This window comes from Aspergillus pseudotamarii (genome assembly GCF_009193445.1).
Source record: "Aspergillus pseudotamarii strain CBS 117625 unplaced genomic scaffold BDV38scaffold_15, whole genome shotgun sequence".
Lineage (NCBI taxonomy): Eukaryota > Fungi > Ascomycota > Eurotiomycetes > Eurotiales > Aspergillaceae > Aspergillus > Aspergillus pseudotamarii.
Genome location: NW_022475029.1, coordinates 539521 through 557723, shown reverse-complemented (window position 1 = coordinate 557723; position 18203 = coordinate 539521). Strand labels below are relative to the sequence as shown.

General features: G+C 50.1%; 5 protein-coding genes across 5 annotated transcripts; 3 read left to right on the top strand and 2 right to left on the bottom strand.

The window, feature by feature from the left end:
• The first annotated feature begins 306 nt into the window (after positions 1–306).
• Positions 307–2492, top strand: ste7 (MAP kinase kinase Ste7). Its single transcript, XM_032063415.1, has 4 exons — positions 307–747; positions 798–955; positions 1023–1560; positions 1622–2492. The coding sequence occupies exons 1-4, from the start codon at positions 460–462 to the stop codon at positions 2207–2209; spliced, it is 1572 nt and encodes a 523-aa protein (XP_031915747.1). The 5' UTR covers positions 307–459; the 3' UTR covers positions 2210–2492.
• A 1258-nt stretch (positions 2493–3750) lies between these two features.
• Positions 3751–6467, bottom strand: BDV38DRAFT_47558 (uncharacterized protein). The gene has a single exon (XM_032063416.1). It carries the CDS (start codon positions 5787–5789, stop codon positions 3828–3830), a length of 1962 nt encoding a protein of 653 aa, XP_031915746.1. The 5' UTR covers positions 5790–6467; the 3' UTR covers positions 3751–3827.
• A 562-nt stretch (positions 6468–7029) lies between these two features.
• Positions 7030–8545, top strand: BDV38DRAFT_242184 (RPAP1 family protein). Its single transcript, XM_032054079.1, has one exon. The coding sequence runs from the start codon at positions 7047–7049 to the stop codon at positions 8382–8384; it is 1338 nt and encodes a 445-aa protein (XP_031915745.1). The 5' UTR covers positions 7030–7046; the 3' UTR covers positions 8385–8545.
• Positions 8546–8577: 32 nt separating this feature from the next.
• Positions 8578–15429, bottom strand: BDV38DRAFT_47530 (anaphase promoting complex subunit 1). The gene is made up of 2 exons (XM_032063413.1): positions 15377–15429; positions 8578–15322 (listed from the first exon to the last, which is right to left on the bottom strand). Exon 2 carries the CDS (start codon positions 15021–15023, stop codon positions 8772–8774), a length of 6252 nt encoding a protein of 2083 aa, XP_031915744.1. The 5' UTR covers positions 15024–15322; positions 15377–15429; the 3' UTR covers positions 8578–8771.
• On the top strand, positions 15258–17537 carry BDV38DRAFT_47535 (uncharacterized protein). Its single transcript, XM_032063414.1, has 2 exons — positions 15258–15521; positions 15583–17537. The coding sequence occupies exons 1-2, from the start codon at positions 15463–15465 to the stop codon at positions 17507–17509; spliced, it is 1986 nt and encodes a 661-aa protein (XP_031915743.1). The 5' UTR covers positions 15258–15462; the 3' UTR covers positions 17510–17537.
• The last annotated feature ends 666 nt before the right edge of the window (positions 17538–18203 follow it).

Genomic DNA, 18203 nt, shown 5'->3' with positions numbered 1-18203 from the left:
TCATGCAGGACCCTTTTTTTTTTTTTTTTTTTTTTTTTTTTTTTTTTTTTTTTTTTTTTTTTTTTTCCCTCTCTTTTGAAATATTCCCTTCTTCTATTCTCCAAAAATAATTGGAGACCATTATTCTACCCGCAACATTATCCACAGGGTTGAGATAACGAATCGAGCCTAGTATAGACCGACGTCGAATCCCCCACCTTGTCTGCCTTGAAAAACACCAACGCTTGTCCACACCTCAGTGCCAATATACGGGGGGGGTTTTTTTTTTCTTGGTTCTCTCCAGTTTCACAATTTCACTGAATATTCATTAATTTCTTGTCATTCACGAGCAGTCTGACCTTTCAACTACATTCGAGGATTAAGTTCGACAATCGACAAGAGGCGCTCTTACAATCATTCATTCCCTTTCTCTCAATTCATCCTTCAGTGATTGCGGCAGAGTAACTCTGTCGTCCAACCATGGCCGACCAATTTAAAGCTCGAACGCTGAAACGCAAAAATGTCAAAGGTCTCGCTTTGAACGCAGCACCCAAACCCCTCTCCAACCAGTCCGATGGCGATGCCCAAGTCCCCGGTGCGATTGGAAATACCGACAGCAACCGCACCGATACGCTGGAGATCGGGCTAGAGTTCCGCCTTGATCTTCGCAGTGAAGATTTGATTACCTTAAAAGAACTAGGGGCGGGCAATGGCGGTACAGTCTCCAAGGTCATGCATGCTTCTACTAAAGTTGTCATGGCCCGAAAGGTGTGAACCGTTATGTTAAGTGTTACGGGGACCCGCTGATCATATCATAGATTATCCGTGTAGATGCCAAAGAGAATGTTCGAAAACAGATACTGCGAGAGCTTCAAGTTGGCCACGACTGCAACTCTCCGAATATCGTGACCTTCTATGGAGCATTTCAAAATGAAGCCAGGGATATTGTTCTGTGTATGGAATACATGGACTGTGGGTGAGTGCAGAAGAGTTTTCGCAGATATCTATGTGAAAGTCAAGTATCTAACTGCTTTCCTCGTTAGCTCTCTTGATCGTATATCCAAAGACTTCGGTCCTGTGCGAGTGGATGTCCTAGGCAAGATCACAGAGTCGATACTGGCTGGCCTTGTATATCTCTATGAAGCGCATCGCATTATGCACCGTGATATCAAACCTTCCAACATCCTTGTTAATTCGCGGGGAAATATTAAACTTTGCGATTTCGGTGTCGCTACTGAGACAGTCAATTCGATCGCTGACACCTTTGTTGGCACTTCGACCTACATGGCACCAGAGCGCATTCAAGGCGGCGCGTATACTGTCCGTTCGGATGTTTGGAGTGTAGGCTTGACGGTCATGGAATTGGCTGTGGGTCGATTTCCCTTCGATACCTCAGATTCTTCAGCAGGAGACCGGGCTAGCGCCGGCCCTATGGGTATCTTGGACCTTTTGCAACAGATTGTCCATGAACCCGCTCCGAAGCTTCCAAAGAGCGATGCTTTCCCACCGATCCTACACGAGTTTGTGGCCAAATGCCTCCTTAAAAAATCGGAAGAACGGCCAACACCCCGAGAATTATATGTAAGAACCACTTTATGCTGTGCGCTTCCATAGAAGTCAAATTTGCTGACTCCGAGAATAGGACAAGGATGCGTTCCTTCAGGCTGCTAAACGTACACCAGTTGATCTTCAAGAATGGGCGATTAGCATGATGGAGCGACATAACCGAAAGTCTTATCTAGCTCCTCCACCGCCGAAGTCTCTCAAGGACGAGAAAGAAGAATTACCGCGCCGTAGCCCCGCTCCAAAGCCAGCAGTTAGCAAATCGTCTCGCTCACCACATTACACCCCAACGTCTGGAGAGATCCCGGTGAATATGGTCAATGAAATGTCTTCCCATAGCCGGCATTATCATGTACCGCCGAACCCTTCTCCTCGCCCCAGTCGGTCGACTAGATCTCCGCCCGCGATTTCGCTCGAGCATCTTTCTTTGGAAACCAAGGATGATGATTATCGATCGGGACGCCGCCCCTCTCGTGCGCACTTAGGAGACCCGGTGTCGGCCTTGGAGCCACCCTCTCGTCCGCACATCGCATCTCGCTCAGCGAGCTCGCACAACATGAAATCGAGAATGCCACTTCAGACATCAGCTATGCCTGTTCGTGCAGCTCCTCCTCCTAGTGGGCCCTTACCGCCGGCTCCGGTACCGGGAGCACCATGGCAACGCTAAGTAAATTAAGTGCATCACTATCACATAACAGAAGCTGTGCGCAGTTGCTTTCTCAGACGAGTTAGATCTTATCATAGACTTCTTTGCAAGTAAGACCATCCGATCGGCTCGCATCTTCAATCGGGAAATCGGCCTTTCTCAATCAACTGTCATTGAAAATAACCCAACCCTTTTCTTTCTCTTTGTCTCGTTGTCAATAATTCCATTGACGTTTCACTGTTGAACTATTTAGACGACGAACTCCCAACTGATCGCTTGCTTGACCATATTGCTTATGATTTTCGCATCAGCAAGGCGTATATTCGTTCATTGGCATTTTCTGAGTCTATACCTTTTCCCTTTTACATTCTGTTCATTATTTTCCCTCCTGAGCTGGTCGCATATGTTTTGATAGCAATGCCTTTTTTCTTTGTTAATGTCGACGTACAATTACTTTTGTCATTGATTTCTGTCTGGATGTCGAGCTGGCACTCTTGCATCTGTGTTGTTTGTCTCATCCTTTGACAACTCAGCAAATATTTTGTTGATGCAAGGAACAAAGCTCATGGATCTTGCATGTGCCACCTATGTGTATGTACAGCAACCGTCCACTCTTTTGTGGCGAGAACACGCTATGGGCGCCGGGGTCATTTAGCCTGGGGTTGGGACTTTTACTAAAAAAAAAAATACTTGCGCTTCTTTGCAATGAAATACTCCAATCAAAGGAATGGGTTGAGCCTCAAGGCTGGACAAGATCTTGCAAAATCCTTGACCTGATGCCACATGTATACCTACTATAGTAGCCATAATCAAACCGACCCCTCCATCGGGTTTCCTTCAGGAATAGAAACATATTTGCTTCGCCTCATATTGAGCGGCAGACACGTAAACGAGATATTATAAAAGGAAAAGACACCACCCCAGATGATGCAGAAATGGAGATAACACCATCCAATCATGAACAAGTTTGGAAGAGAACAAAGAAAGCTTAGAAATCACACTGATAAACACATAACAGGCATGTAATACCGAATAGAAGCACAGTAATAGCCTCGCAGCAGAAGCAACCGTTCTACAATAAACCTTTCATCATCCCTCTGTACTCAGGTCCAGTGACGCCAACGAAAGCAATAAACCACACAGCCGGATACCTAGACAATGGATCGTACTTTGTGGAGAAAGGAGAGTGATTAAAGCCCACTTTTTATTTCATCGCCAGTTCAGAACCTGCTACCGGGCTGGGTCCCGGGGGGGTAGGTGCCAAGTTGGGGCGTGGTGCCAGTTCCACCATTGATGTTGATTTCCCTCCTCGAGTGCTTGCCGAGCCTCCCCGGCCAGCGGTGCCGCCTCCTCGCCCCTGGGATGTGGAGGATGTGCCACCTGATTTGTCCTGCTCCGCCCTGGGCTTTGTACGGGGACGACGAGTCGTACTACCACCCCGGGATCCGGGACCTCGTACAGGGAGGCCGGTTTCTTGGGAGATAGGGACGGCAGCTGCCAGTGGCGCTTGATGGGAAGCGGACTGAGGTCCTCGGCTGCGACCGCCGCGACCCCTCCCCCGGCCACGTTTTATTGTACCATCCGCCCTAAATCAAAGCGTTAGCGGTTGTGGTCGAACGTATATACTATAAGAGGTAACTCACCGTTCTACTTGCACCTTTTCGCCCTCAGGCACCAGAGGACCACTATATACAAAGAAGCCGTCCTTGCTGGCCGCGGCCTGTTCCTGCCAGGCCAGCTCGCTATCGTCGACAAACGGATCGTCCCGGTCATATTCTTCCATCTTCTTCTTGCGACGCTTCTTTTTCCCATCTGGAGCCTCAGGCTCGTTTGTGCGAGCTGCTGCACCGCCCAACGCACTGTCTCCATCCAAGTCACTGTCACGCTCAACTTCGAGACTGAGATCTTCATCAGCACTCTCCCCGGCTGAGAGTCCCCGGCCGGACTTATCATTTCGTTCTAGTGCAGCACCCGCTGCGGCTACACGGGCGAGCCGTTCCTTGTGAGCCGCAAGGCGAGGATGTAAAGCGGCAAAGCCATATTGTTCTTCGGCCAAGCGCGCAAAGTTGACAATCCTGTTGCCGGTCCCTTGCAAGGGAATGTGTATTATAATACTGGGCGTCCGCCTAGAATCGGAATCGCTGGTTGATGCGGCGTCGCCCACACCAAACAAGGCATTGGAGATCAGTCCTGAGCCTTGAGGCAATGGTGGCGGTGGCTCCTTGGTCGCACGGGAGGGCTTTGGTGACGCAGCGTTTGATGGAGGCGCTGTGGGGGGAGCTTTGCTATCCTTTTTTGGTGCTTTGGGGGCCGCATGCTGATCCGTATCTACGTCCATTGGGGTTGGCCCAGGTGAAGGCGCGCGATGATTATTAGACGGTGTAGGCGCCGGAGGCTCAGGTGCTGCTGATAGACGTGGTGGTGAGGGTTGCGGCGGGCCTTGGGACGAAGAGTGAGCCGATGACTGCGAATCGTGCGATGGCTGTAATTGTGAGGGGGGGGGATAGGGCGATCGATGGGCATAAGGCGAGATCGGCTGAGGAGGCGGATGCGGCGTGGGAGCGATGACTGGTGTAGCCGCAGGGGAAGGGGAGTAGATGGATGCACCATGGTTTGGAGAAGCATATGGACGGGAGGTATAGACGGACGGGGAGGTAGTTGTGGGAGGATCAATTATGCTGGCTATAGCAGGTGAAGCGCTAGCGCGGAATGTTGGGCGTGGAGAGAGAGGGCGCGCCGGAGGACTGAAGGTCGATGTCGGCCCCGGTGTTTGGGCCGGGGAAGCTGTATCGAAGGCGGACCGAATGGGGTCGAAATTCTGACCGCTGGTTCTAGTCGGTGGGGGAGGTGGTGGCTGAGATTGCGGCCGCGGAGGTCCTGCGGGAGCCATCGTCGGGTAAGATGATGGATGACCAAGGGCCGCGGGGGGTGGAGTGGGATGAGATGAGGGCGGCAGTGAGGGGGACGGGTGCAATGGAGAACGATGTTGCTGGTGCAAGTGAGATTGGAGAAGGTGAATTGAGCCTGACAACGCCGGAGGGCTAGCAGCGGGGGTGCTTGGAACTTGGACTGGAGCTGGAGATGGAGCTGCCGTTGCAGCTGGGGCGACGCTAGGAGTAGGAGCAGGAACAGCGGTCGTAACAGTAGTCGTGGCTGGAGTGGAAGCTGCTGCAGCTGCAGAAGCCGCCGGTACACTGGGACTTTGATCCGGCGGCGTTGCTTCCAACTTAGGCTTCTTTCGAGCGTGAGTTGAAGAGGAATTGGAAGGATTGACCGACGTGGATGACGATTTGTCCCTCTGGCGACGACTGCCGCGTTTCGACTCTTTCGGATCCTGCCCTTTATCCCTGCTCTCCTTATCCTTATGATTTTCTTTGTCTAATTCCTTATCGTTCTGCCTCCCCGTCTCTGGTTCTTTTTCTTTCTCCTTTTCTTTAGTCTTTGACTTGCTAGGTTTAGGAGTGTCCTTTCGCCCAGCGTCCTGTCCCTCGTCCTTCTTGCGACGCGACCGTCTAGGACGAGTTTCGCGGGGAGTTTGGTCGATGGAGGTGCGCGACTCGAGATCGTCCTGAGCCGTCCGTATGGCCGGCTCGGTGGACATGATGTAGAGAAAATTTAGAGAGATAGCATCGAGAGGAGAAGTCTCAAGGATGAAGCAAGCGGCGTAGTCGGAGAATCTTGAACCGGGTTGGGAATCTAGATGTCAATAAATTAATTTTCTTGTTCCTCTTTTGTCAATGTAAAAGAAATGAAGAAAAAAGATAAAAATAAATGAATATATAAATAGATAAATTAAAAACGAACAAAAAGAAAAAAAGAAAATTCAAGACACGGAAAATGCGAATCGGATGGGAAATGTGATATAGAAATATGAAATAAAATGAAGGTGATAAGGAAAATGGATGGCGAGAGATGGTGATGGCGCAACACAAAGAAAATACGATGGAGGGTTTTGGTAGAATGGGAGAGAGAGGAGGAACACGAAAAGAAACGAGGAGGGAAAAGGGGAGAGAGACTCTTGTTCTTCTTCTCGGGCAGAGAGAGGCGAACGGATAAAAGTCAAGAGATCCTTGATAGGGTAAGAAGGGAAGGGAAGGGAAAGGGAGGGGAGGGGGATAAAGACCCAAAAATAGGGAAAGAGGGAAAAGGAACAATTAAAGAGAAATTTCAATATACAGCAGGAGGAAGTATAGATCAATCAATACCTTGAACTGATTTGGTTTCACCGGATGGGAACAAAAGATGAGATAAAGGGATGAGAAAGGTGGAAAGGAGGAAGAGGAAGAGGAAGAGAAAAGAACGAAAATCATTCTGACCTGTTGATGCACTTTTGGGGTCTGATGTTCCTCTGATTTAACCTTGGTCTTTTTTATTTATTTATTATTTATTTATTTTTATTTTTTAATTAATTATGATACGGGTGGCAGAATCGACCCAAACTCCATGGGATAGGATAGGTTCTTGATAGGTATTTCCCTCGCTCGCTTTCTCTCTCTATATCTAAATAAGAATATATACCCGTGAGGCTCAATTGTAAAGTTTGTAGTGAATACAATCCCCATAACAATAATATAGGGATATGACCCTCTCGGATCGAGCCGACAAGAGAGATTTGAGATATTGATGGATCTTCTTGAACTTATACTCCAGATTCAAATCAGATGATCGGACGTGCGTTCCCCAATCCGGTAAGGTTATCAGGTGATACGCTATCCCTGGAAAGGTCTAGCTCCATATCATTTAGCTTTTGAGCCGCATGCTGACTCATCCTTCATGCAGTTCCCGTTTTAATTTTAGTTCGATGCTTTTTCTTTATCTCCGATAATCAATCAAGCCTTCCATCTTCATCAACGTGACCATGGCATTTCGCGGTGAAAGATTTGTTGTTGATCTAGATTCTGATGATGATCAGTCCTCATATGAACCCCCTGCTTCCTCCGTCTCCCTTCCTGGTCTGATCGGCGAAATCCGCGAACGCTCACCCGCTGCCGCTCCAGCTCCACCCAAACCTGCTGCAGCTGGATTTCCGGCTCATCGTCGTCGCGTGAAGCAGTCCGCTTTTAAACAACGTCGAGAAGACTCTTCCAATTCAACCACTGCAATTGCTGGTCAGAATGACGAAAAAAGGATGATCGACGATGAAAACCGTCGGCAGTTAGCGTCCATGTCGCATGATCAGATCCAACAAGAACGAGAGGAGCTCATGGCATCCATAGATCCCTCGTTACTTGAACGGTTCCTTCGCAGAGCCCATATTGACTCCGAGGAGTCCAAGCCTGACACTCGGTCTAATCCATCTGTATCCATTAAACATCAGGTAGACCCCGCCGAAGCAGCAGCTCCTCCGCTCGAGTCTGTTTCCGAACCCAAGCCTTCAACCTCTCGAGACGAACAAACTCATCGAGATGACCTTCCCCCTGCGCAAATGCCTGATGATCTCCAACCTGTTTCTGAATCCCCTCTTCCCAGCTCCGTTCACTTCCCCACTCCGCCCTCACAGTTGAACCCTATGCCTAACCTTGACCCGTCATCCCCGTCTTTCTTATCTGACCTTCAAGCCCACTATTTTCCCAACATCACCCACGACCCGTCCGCTTTGTCCTGGCTTCAGCCGCCTTCCGCAGACTCGGATGCACCAGATGCGACATCCGCCTACCATCCTGCCAGCAATGCAGAAGCCGTCCACCCCGCCGCGCTCCGCTTTTCCTTCCTCGGAACACTTCTCTCACCTATTACATCACTTGCTCTCCCGACTAATTTAGGTCTTCACCATCATGGTAAAGACCCTCACGCCGCTGGTTACACCATACCCGAGCTAGCCATCCTTAGCCGCTCCTCCTTTCCTGCTCAAAGGTGTATTGCCTGGCAGGTTCTGGGTCGTATCCTCTTCCGTCTCGGGAAAGGTCAGTTTGGAGAACGCGGGAGTACATTGGTAGAGGGATTGTGGTCTGTCATTGAACGCGAGGGTGTGGTCGCTGGCATGCTAGCTGAAGCCGATGATACGTCAACTGGAGCAACTCGCTCACACAAGGATTACGCAACAGAGAAACAGGGACAGGATCTGGCGAGGTCTAAGGGAGGCGTTGGTCATCATGCCAGTGCTACTGCATGGGCTGTCGAGGGCGTATGGCTTTGGCAGATGGGCGGTGCTGGAGATCGAGGGGTTTTAAAGGAAGGGGCCGTTAGGTCTCAATAACCTCATTGATATCTTTCGCGGGAAAGGGGGAAACTGAAAGGAAATAACTCTTTTTCGTTTCTTTTCTTTATATATAGGACAAAAGAGGAGGGGGAATGGCCACATATGCAACTTCACCGGTACACAATAGCTCGAGATATGAAGACATAATAAACAAAAATAATTGGATTAACCCGGACATGACGCTCGGTAGTCTTATGGCTTCGGATATTGTAATCTATAGTACCCCTGACGAGACGGTATAAAGAAATATCGACCCTGACGAGAAGCAATAACGTAAATGGGGGTAAACAGAATGGACAAGGAGAGAGACGACTCCTACAACTATTCAGGCCCCGAATCATATCATGCATAACAACATAACCAAGCATTACAGAGCATACTACATTAAGCATAATCACCAGTCTGAACGCCCCAGACCTTCCAGCGCGCCTCTTCCACGAAATCCTGCCGTAGCCAAAGTCCCTGCGATTGGCCAGATATCCTTGGGGCTGCATCATCTGATGTTTCAACTTCTTCTTCGATTTCCTGCACCCGTTTGTCGGAACAAGAGTCGACCCAATTGAACAGAAGCCGCAGTTGCCATAAGCGGTCGCGAATCTCGTCAGGATGAATTTGTGCAAGACTATGCACAATGTTCTCAACCACAAGCTTGCTGTCAACCGCCGACTGCCGTAACCATGGCGCATATGAAATGACATTGGTGCTTGGGGTGTGTGTGTGTGCTGGGAATGATGATGGTAAGACAAGTGCCTTTTCTCGTACATCTAGTCCATGCAGCGACTTGAGCTTAAATACCCATTCCCATATACTCTGCGACTGCGACGACGGAGGAGTGGGAGGGGTAGTGCCGGAGAGAAGTGTAGCGATGTTCGGCCACGCCGCCGGCGGTAGCCCCTTGCCATGGTTTGACGCGGATGTAGACGAGGGAAGGAAGTCCTGTGCCTCACTGAGCCCTGATAATGTCGAAACAAAGGCAGACGAGCCGGTTGGGTTATACGTCGCTTTACGTCGTAGATACACTGACTGGTCACCGTGTCGGAATTTCTCTCGGAGAGCAGAGTTAAGTGTAAAGTCTAGAACCAGGGGCCAGTAATCGGTACTGCGTACTTCCACCTTAGCGACAGACCCCAGTTCGGGGAGGAGACATGGCGCGGTAATCTTCCGGGTACTGCCGCCAATGTTTGTCACTATAATCGGCATGGATATGGGTTTGCCAGAATCTATGTCACGCGGCACGAAGCAGCGCGGCTCGGCCGCGAGGACCCATAAATGCCGAAATGCTTGCAAGTGACATTTGTTGTCAAGTACTGACGTCGGAAAGACCGGGTATAGAGAACAGATGAGCGATGCTATGGCCAGGTCTGATGTGCCGAGTGTATAACTGCCTCCTCCCAAGAAAAGCAACCCGATCGCCATATGTGCTGCCATATGACTACCATATGGTGTATCAGTATCCACACGCCCATGCAGGGAGCGTAAGCGCCGAAACAACGTCAGGTCCCCCGTTCCTGCCATTACCGTTGCCGCCGAGAGGGCCACAACGTCCTGGCAGTGGCGGACGGAATTCCTTGAAAGTTTCCCGTCGTAGTTAACAGCGGGAAGTCTGCAGATGCGGATAAACTGGTCAAGATATGAGAGTAGAATATCACGCACCGTCGTCTGGGCAGAGCCAGCATAGCGGAGCCCAAGCGTAAAGCAAAGACCGGCAATGATGTTGAAAAAAGGCATATCTTCGCTTTTCAGTCGACGAACGCCCGTCAGACGATATCGGCGGCGGTAGATCCCTGGAAGGCTTTGAACAAACCATTCGTCACTAGGCTGGATATTGTCCCACATAATGACATGCCTGGCAAGTGTACGGAGCAGGAACAAATCTGGTCGGACATAGTCGTAGCGTACTGTTGTGTCAGGGATATTGATCTTCTGGGCCAGAGTTTCATCATTCGTCTTCATGAATATAATCGCCAGGGCGATCGTTGCACCGGCAGTGGCCCGGTCAAGAACATGCGCCAAGTCAACGTTCTTCGTCCCAACCGCCACAGCTAATAGCCTTTCTACAATATGCATGTCCCGCATTCCTCGTAAATCTTTTCCCTTTGCTAGGTTTATGAACCCGAGCGCGAATCCGGCAGCTAAGCGGTACCCTTCGTCACGCAAATCCTCTCGCCCCGCGGAGCTTTCCTCCTGATCCACGTTCTCAATCTCGGATAACATCACTTCGCTCATTCTTCGGTGTTGGGAGCCACAATACAGTAAGCCAATCCCCATGAGACCCGCAGTTTGGGTTAGCGGCGATAGGTTCAGCTCGGCGGCACCAAGAGGAAGCATTCTCGTCACATGAACAGACAAGAGACGGGTGATTAACGTGTCCATCGTGCCCAGGTACGATGCTGATAGACCCAGTAATAGACCTATAGAGGTCATTGTATGCTTGGGTGTCAAGTACTTAAAAGCTACCCACTTCGCTAAAGATTTTAGGTGCCCATTGAGACCCAGGGCCAACAAGAAGCCAGCGTGCCGATTTGTAAGTTCCTGCGGCTTGTTGTAAAGAATCCACGAGGTATCGATGCCCTTGGAATTCTTGGATATTGCGAGACCCGTAGAAACACCATTATGGAAGAAAGCCCAGCAAACCTTCTCTTCACTAAAAGAGGTCCGATCCGCACTTATCGTTACATTCGATGGTTTCATGACACACTGAAGCGAGAATGAAGGAATTGGGAGCTTCTCAGTTAACAAAGGCAGCCGCCCACTGAATGCTAGCATAGCTCGCCCTGTAGGGATGGACAACGTTCGAAGCGTAACAAGTTGAACCACTTCTTTCTGTGCCTCCAGTAAATCCGAATCGTTCCAATCGGGCTCCGGGACACATTCTGCTACAGGAGCTTTGGATTGATTCAGCAGTCTAGCAGCTTCAATGAACCGTTTGTCCTCGCGGAAGATCAGTTTTGTCACAGAGAATCTATCCGCCTCGGCAGATGCTTCGAAAGAGTTGATTGCGTCGATGTCCAAGGCGGAAACACCGATATGGTGCACGTCGCGCATCGCTTCATGTGACACGGCAGGCTGCCATGCAGTTGGAGTGCATGGGTTATTAGTACGCATCGATATGCTGAGATCTTCGCGATCTACCAACTCTAGAAGCGTCGAGCTCCAAGACGTTGAGGCATGTATTTGAGATCGCATAATAACTTCGTACAAAGGCGTACTGACGCCCTCTGGAAATGTCTCAATGATACTTCTAGTGAACCCCCAGCGGTGAAGAAGCTTTATCCGATCGAGGGGCGTTGAGATGTTGTGTACTTCGGAGAGGAAACCGTCCAATGCCAATGTCCTTGGCGTGAGCATAAAGCATTCTTGCCACATCCTCCCCTTCCTCGGAGTGTACTCTGATCCCGTTACCAGATTTAGCAGAGTGAAAAAGGGAGAAGAGGACTGACGCCATCCAGTCTCCAGGTAGCTGAAGACTGAAGGGGGCGTAAATTGCTCCTGGGGTACATCCAGCATTGAAATCCGCGTATCTTCGAACTGCCAGCGGTTGATGCTGGCAATCTCCAAGCCATAATAGGCATGTTCAGACCAAGTCCAGGACTTCCATCCTAACCACCCTCCGATTTGGGCTAAGACCGGAGCGAGGAGGCCCGAGGTTTTGCGGGACTCCTCACTTTCGCAGATCGACAACTTTTGCTCTTCTCGAAGAAGATGTAGTCCGACCAGTATCGTGCACAGGGCGGTCTGTCGTAGGCTTGGACTATAAGAGAGCGCTGTTGGAAGATGGCCATCTGAGCCTATAGCCGCAATACCCCTGGGGATCTGCAAGAATTCGCGAGTCAAAGCTGCACATCGTAGCAAGTAGGAATTCTTGTGGTGCGTTAACCGGCTGGAACCTGTCTGCTCAACCTTCACAGACTTCCTCCTGGAGGGAGCATTGCGTTCTTCTTCAGCATCTTCATCGACGATCCACCCCCAAGCGCTGTTATTTCTCCATGATGGCACAACGCCAGCGGATCCGGACTCTTGGTCTAACATCGTTTCCCAGCTCTCCAAGTCTATGTGGCTTCCGCTACTTGAGCGTAACAGGGCTTTCTTTCTACGTGTGCGCTGTGCAGGCATCCGTGAGTGGTCACTGTCGATGAAAGGAATTGCCATGGCGAACAATACCACTACCATCGCGGTCCACTCGAGGTCGCTTTCGGTGGTTTCCCTTTCGCGAAGCCATTTCATTGTTTCCCACCAGGCCGTTAATATTCCGTCACCGGCTTTCTCTGAGTCCGGCAAAACAAATCGACAGATTCTGAAGACATTCTTCACAAGCTCATTGCTAGGCTCCATCTGGATTTGTAGCCTATGCTTCCGCTTTTCAGAGTCGACCAGGTCAACTCTCCCTCGAATGGTAGCGTGATCTAGGCCGGTGATTGTGAAAGAATCAGTCATAAGCCTATTCATACCGCTCTCTCTTGGGTGGTTTACAGACGTAGTAGCAGAAATCCCGTACGGCTCATATAACGTAAGTTTTTTCGGCACATCAACAGCAATTGGTCTGCTCCAGGGAGTTTGTAAAAGCAGCTCATGCTGTCCGTCATCTGCCATGCTCAAGGTCATGATCCGTGAGATCTCTCCATCAGTGATCTTACAAGCATCACTTATGCCCGAGAAGTGCTGTACGCTAGTCGCCTGGACGAGTAGCGAACGCTCATCAGGGGTTTTCCTTTTCTTCACTCTCTTAGAAAATGCCGAATCTTTCTTCGGAATAGAGACTCTGTCCGCCCGTAGATTTACGACAGTCATGGAATTTGCGGCCTGTTCAACAACACAAAGAGCTAAAGCCGCCGAGTTTCCGTTCTGCGAGCTCGCACCTTCTAAGGGGCACACTGTAATAATTTTCGGCTTTCGGGATGACTTTGACTTGACTGGGGCCTGGAAGTTTTCTGAGAACTTAGAGGAAAAGCTCTCAACTTTTGACAACAGAACTTCCTCCGGAAGGCCTGATGCTGATTCTTTAAGATCCATATTATCGAGCCCTTCAAATAAACTTTCACTGTTAAGCTCCTCCAGAAGCCGGTCAACTGGAGCATCCGCGAAGCTGGTAGTAGTACTATGAACCGAGCCATTTCCTGGCGGTAGAGAAGCTCTAGGATTGAAGCCGAAGCTTCCGCGACTGCTTGCAGCACCTATTGACTGTCGGAGGTTTCCATGCGGCATGGAACTCGATTGACTTCCTGTAGCAAGGTCTGAAAAGGTAATCCTATCCTGGCCAGTTGCAAGATCGGCTCGAGCAAGTAGAGAGCTAACCCGTCGAGAAGTCTTGAGGGGAACTCCAATATCACCAAAATCTTGGCCTAACTTAGAAGCAAGATCGTCTTCATCTGGCTTTCCATCAGTAGAGTACTGGGAAAGAGACAGGCCTGGTGTATTCCAGTTATCGCCCCTAGGACCAAAGCTCTCTCTAGCAGCGGATGGGCGAGCTCCAGGAGTCGTTGTTCCTGTTGCCATTCCAAAATGTGAGCTACGTCGCTTTGACCAGGTACCACCTGTCTCGCGTCGTCCTCTCCTTTTAGACGAGGGGTTGGCTTCATCTTCCCTATAACGTGCTGTCCAGATAGTGTACAGCCCAGTATTAACATTGACAGTCACCACGAAAATTAGAGGGCCGCTAATCAGATTCCTATTAGACTCTAAGAGCTCATCCCTGGGGGAGACATATATGATCTCATCCGCTGCACCCAGAACATCCAGCCCAGAAGGTCTGCTGGTAACACTACTTTGTAAAAAGCGAGAAGTCTGGTTCGTCACAACAAGGCCCATCTCAGAATACGGGTCCATGAGGGAGAACACTCTAGGTAAGTCGGGCTGCTTACGCGGTGGTCTCAAACTAGTACCTGGAGCAGGAGATACCGTCAATGACGGCCTTTTCCCCTTGCTGGAAGGGACTTCTAGAGACTGTGATGCACGGAAGTCCATTGTCGTAGGCAAGGTTGACATAAATGAGTTAGGAGGCGCCATTGGGCAGAGACCCATGTCCTTATTGTCCTCCTCGTACATTTTTCTCTGAAATAAAAGACCCTTCGGGGTCGCGAATATTGAATCCACCTCAAAGGGCAGCGGAACGACGTGGCTGTTTCCAGCTAGGAAGAAGATATGGGCTTGAGACTTGAGGACCACAACCAACGCTCTGGTCGAGTCAGAGTCATCAACTCCTTGGACACCTCTACCACGTATATTTAAGGTCACGCCGGAGGCTTCCAGTCTCGATTCTTCTCCATTCTGTTGGCCATGTAAACCACGACTCCGACCAAGGTCATTACTCGTTCGGGAAAGGCCTTCCTTAGTCGCTTGCGAAGCATTTTTATTGGTTCTTTTAACCTGGCCGACTGAGAAATTTGTCAGAAGCGCATGCCTAACGTCCTCCTTTTCGAGATCCAGCCGGTACACCCTCTGCACAACCCCAGCTCTAGACCAGACCACACAGCCTTTCGTCCAGACGATCTCATCCTCAACCGGGCCATTTGGGCCTATATCGACGCTAGATGCCCACGCATAGTGATCGTTGGACGGGTCGGGGGGTAGTAAGCCCTCTGCAACGAGAAAAGGTATGGCCGAAGGTTGGTGGAGGCCAAGGGATCGGACAGTAGCCATTATCGGCGCGAATAAATAGATGTCGGGGTAGAATCACTGGCAACGACAGCCAGGAGCGAGTACATGTTCATTGCCCATCAGCACTGTCAAATACGAGTGGGCTGGTGTCAAAACGGGCGCTGTGTCAACACTGAACGTGCAGCGTGGAAAATGCCTGGTGGGTGACGCGCTGGACGCGGCGGAGCTTTCAGAACCATTTCTTGAATCAGCTGCTTTTTTTCACTCCGCAACACACCACAACAACTTCATATTTCCTCCACCTTGAGTCCGTCATCCTTTTGGCTTGGCTATACTTGAGTGTAATCTATTGCCCGTGATTGCTTTATACAACTTTAGAGTTGACTTTTTTCCATACATTGCCGTGCGGACGAGTTCGAGCTCGCCCTTGGAAGCTCTACAGTCCAACAAAGATCTCGATCGCATATCATATCAAAGCACCATGCCATCCTTCCCCTCTAGGCCTTTGGCCCGGCCTAGAGATGACGGCCTGCAACTAAGGTGAAAAGATTCCATTTGATTCAACTAGACAATCAACACTTACAGTACTCTTTACATGTAGCTACCAACTTCCTCATCGCGTCTACACCGCCAAGGGCTACCCTGTCCTCGCCCCTAATGGCTCATCAATTATAATCTATGGCTATGAAAATGGGTTGAAGGTAATTTGGAGAGGTGGAAGACCATTTACAAACAAGAAGCCGTCAGCCCCTAAGGACCAACCGCAAGAGAAAACCAACCGGAGCAACGACGACTCCATCATGATCGTTGATTCTGATGATGAGAGCTCTGCCGAACCCCAGAAAAACGAAGAACCAACTTATGGGTTTGAAGAAGATGAGCCGGAAATTGACCCCCTCTTCCCGTACGAAAACGTGCTGCGTCAGATCGATATACCCCTTGGGACCAGAGTCGTTGAATTGGCTGTCCCTCGCGTTCTCCCTGAGACCGCGCGTTCATCGCTCGATCCTTTCCCGCCCATTCTGAAGAAACGTATGGTCATCTCGGCCGTGTGCGCTGATCTTTCCACCCGAGTTTTGACATTTCCCTTGGCTCCTCCTCACCCTGCTCAATTCGAGGTCTCCTCGTGGGTGCAGGCCTTGTCGATTAGCGGCGGAGTATCACACCAAGAAATCCCAAGGGGGGTGGGAATTGCTTTCACATATCAAGCGAGTGAGCAACAGGGAGATGAGGACATGTCTCGAAGCCAAAGTGGACCTAATGGCAATGGGCCAGGGAGGTGGGACCTTCTTGTCGCCACTCATTCTGCGGAGTCGTCGGGCCTACTTATAATACATCGGATTCCGGTTGTGGAAGAGACAGATCGCAACGAAGTGCTGTACCGTTTAGTTGAAGATGATATCGAGTCAAAGCGCCGTTATCTGCCGGCGCCAGCCCAAAACATCGCCTTCAACCCATCACCATTTCCATCACCACGACACTCGACACTACTCGTCGCCTTTCATAGCGGATGTGTCAAAGTCTACTCGTGTTTCTCTACAAAATCATCTAAAGCATCGCGCAGGTCATCCAGTCTTCAAAATGATTTCGAAACGTCGGAAACGGAGGGAAAGTGGCTGATCAGTCTCTATCCCGGGTTTGAGCAGTCCCCCTCAGGGCTTCCCCGGCGTAAAACTATAGTTAATGCAGAATGGGTGCTTGGTGGACGAGCTATTATGGTTCTCATGGCGGATGGTGAATGGGGAGTGTGGGATCTCGAAGGGGCAGGTCCAGGAACCGTGAAGGGCCCACTCCAGCGTCAATCCAGTGTACAGGGTGTGACTGGCGGATCCTTGACTTCATTTTCTGTCAGTGGACGGATTTTGGGTCCGCTGTCAGGAGCCCGAGCTGAAACAAGCGGGCCTATCGCAGAACAGCGTCCTAAATTCGCCCCCCTGACACCACATACTAAGCGTGTGCGTGAAGATACTTTGCTGAAGGGTGCCATGGTTGGGGCAATTGCCCCATCTTTGTGCGGAGAAATCTCCGTCTATCAGACCAATTCATACCGTGATACCCTACCTGACGAGTCGATTCTGTTGCGACACGGCAACCAGAGCGCTGTCATCCCGAGTCTGCTGTCCTTGTGGCGGAATGCTGTAAAAGCAACTGGAACCTTTGATGCGTCCAACCGCTGCCGAGTTTCCGTCATCCAAGATATCACTTTAATGGGGGAACATCTAAAAGGCATTGGTCACCTTCCTGCCGCTTCTCGCCAGACTCGCCAAGCTGAAGGTGGAGACCATGATACTCTTCTCATTGCAGAACACCGTATCATAATCCTCACTCCGAGACTTAATGAACCGGATGAGTCTCCTGTGCTTCTAGGGTCGATGGACGAGACACCAACCGCAGAAACTGATCAGCTAATGCTTCGGCGCGGTGAACTTGACGTGGAAGGCATGGATCGACTACTGAGTGGGATGGCCAGCAATAATCAATCCCTCCGAATGGGGAGTCCTATTAAGCGGGCGCGTATCTTCACTTAAATAAGAAATGCTTCACGCTGGTGGAACCTAGCTCTTAAAGAGTACGAACCTATGTCTTATACAACTGCAAATATGTCGTTGGTGGCCATGAGTTCGTTCTGCATCACGTCATTCATTGAATAATTTGTTCGGAGCTGATTCGCTGCGCCAACTAAGCTGGAACTTGTTGGACACATGCTTTCACACATCGACTGATAGAGATAGTGACGCGGAAGCAGGTTCAACATTTTCAGATTAACGACATTTACCTAAGACTGGATACACGTCTACTGTGCTATATGAAAAGCTGCAAAATTAGATGTGGTTGCTCATGGACATTAACGATACCCAATTGAACATATCAACGGTTCATCTGCCACTCTCTTTCTTTCTCTCTCTCCCCCCCCCCCCCCCCTCCCAACCCTTCTTATTTTCCCCCAGGTTTTTGATATCATATCAAGGGGGTTCGCGCTGCAAGGTGGAGCGCAAGGCGAGAACCATGCCTTGAAATCCTTTCCTCAAAGAAAGGATAAGCTCTGTATCAGCTGCGATATATCAAGAGGCCTTCGGCCAATCCCATCCAACCAGTACGCTGGACTTCGGTTTCCAACGGTGGCATTTCTTCGGTCACCACTCTCCCACCAGTACGGTCTGGGTTGACTGTTTTCTTCTTGTCGACCTATTCAGAGACTGATCTGTCCTGCTTTTGGCACGG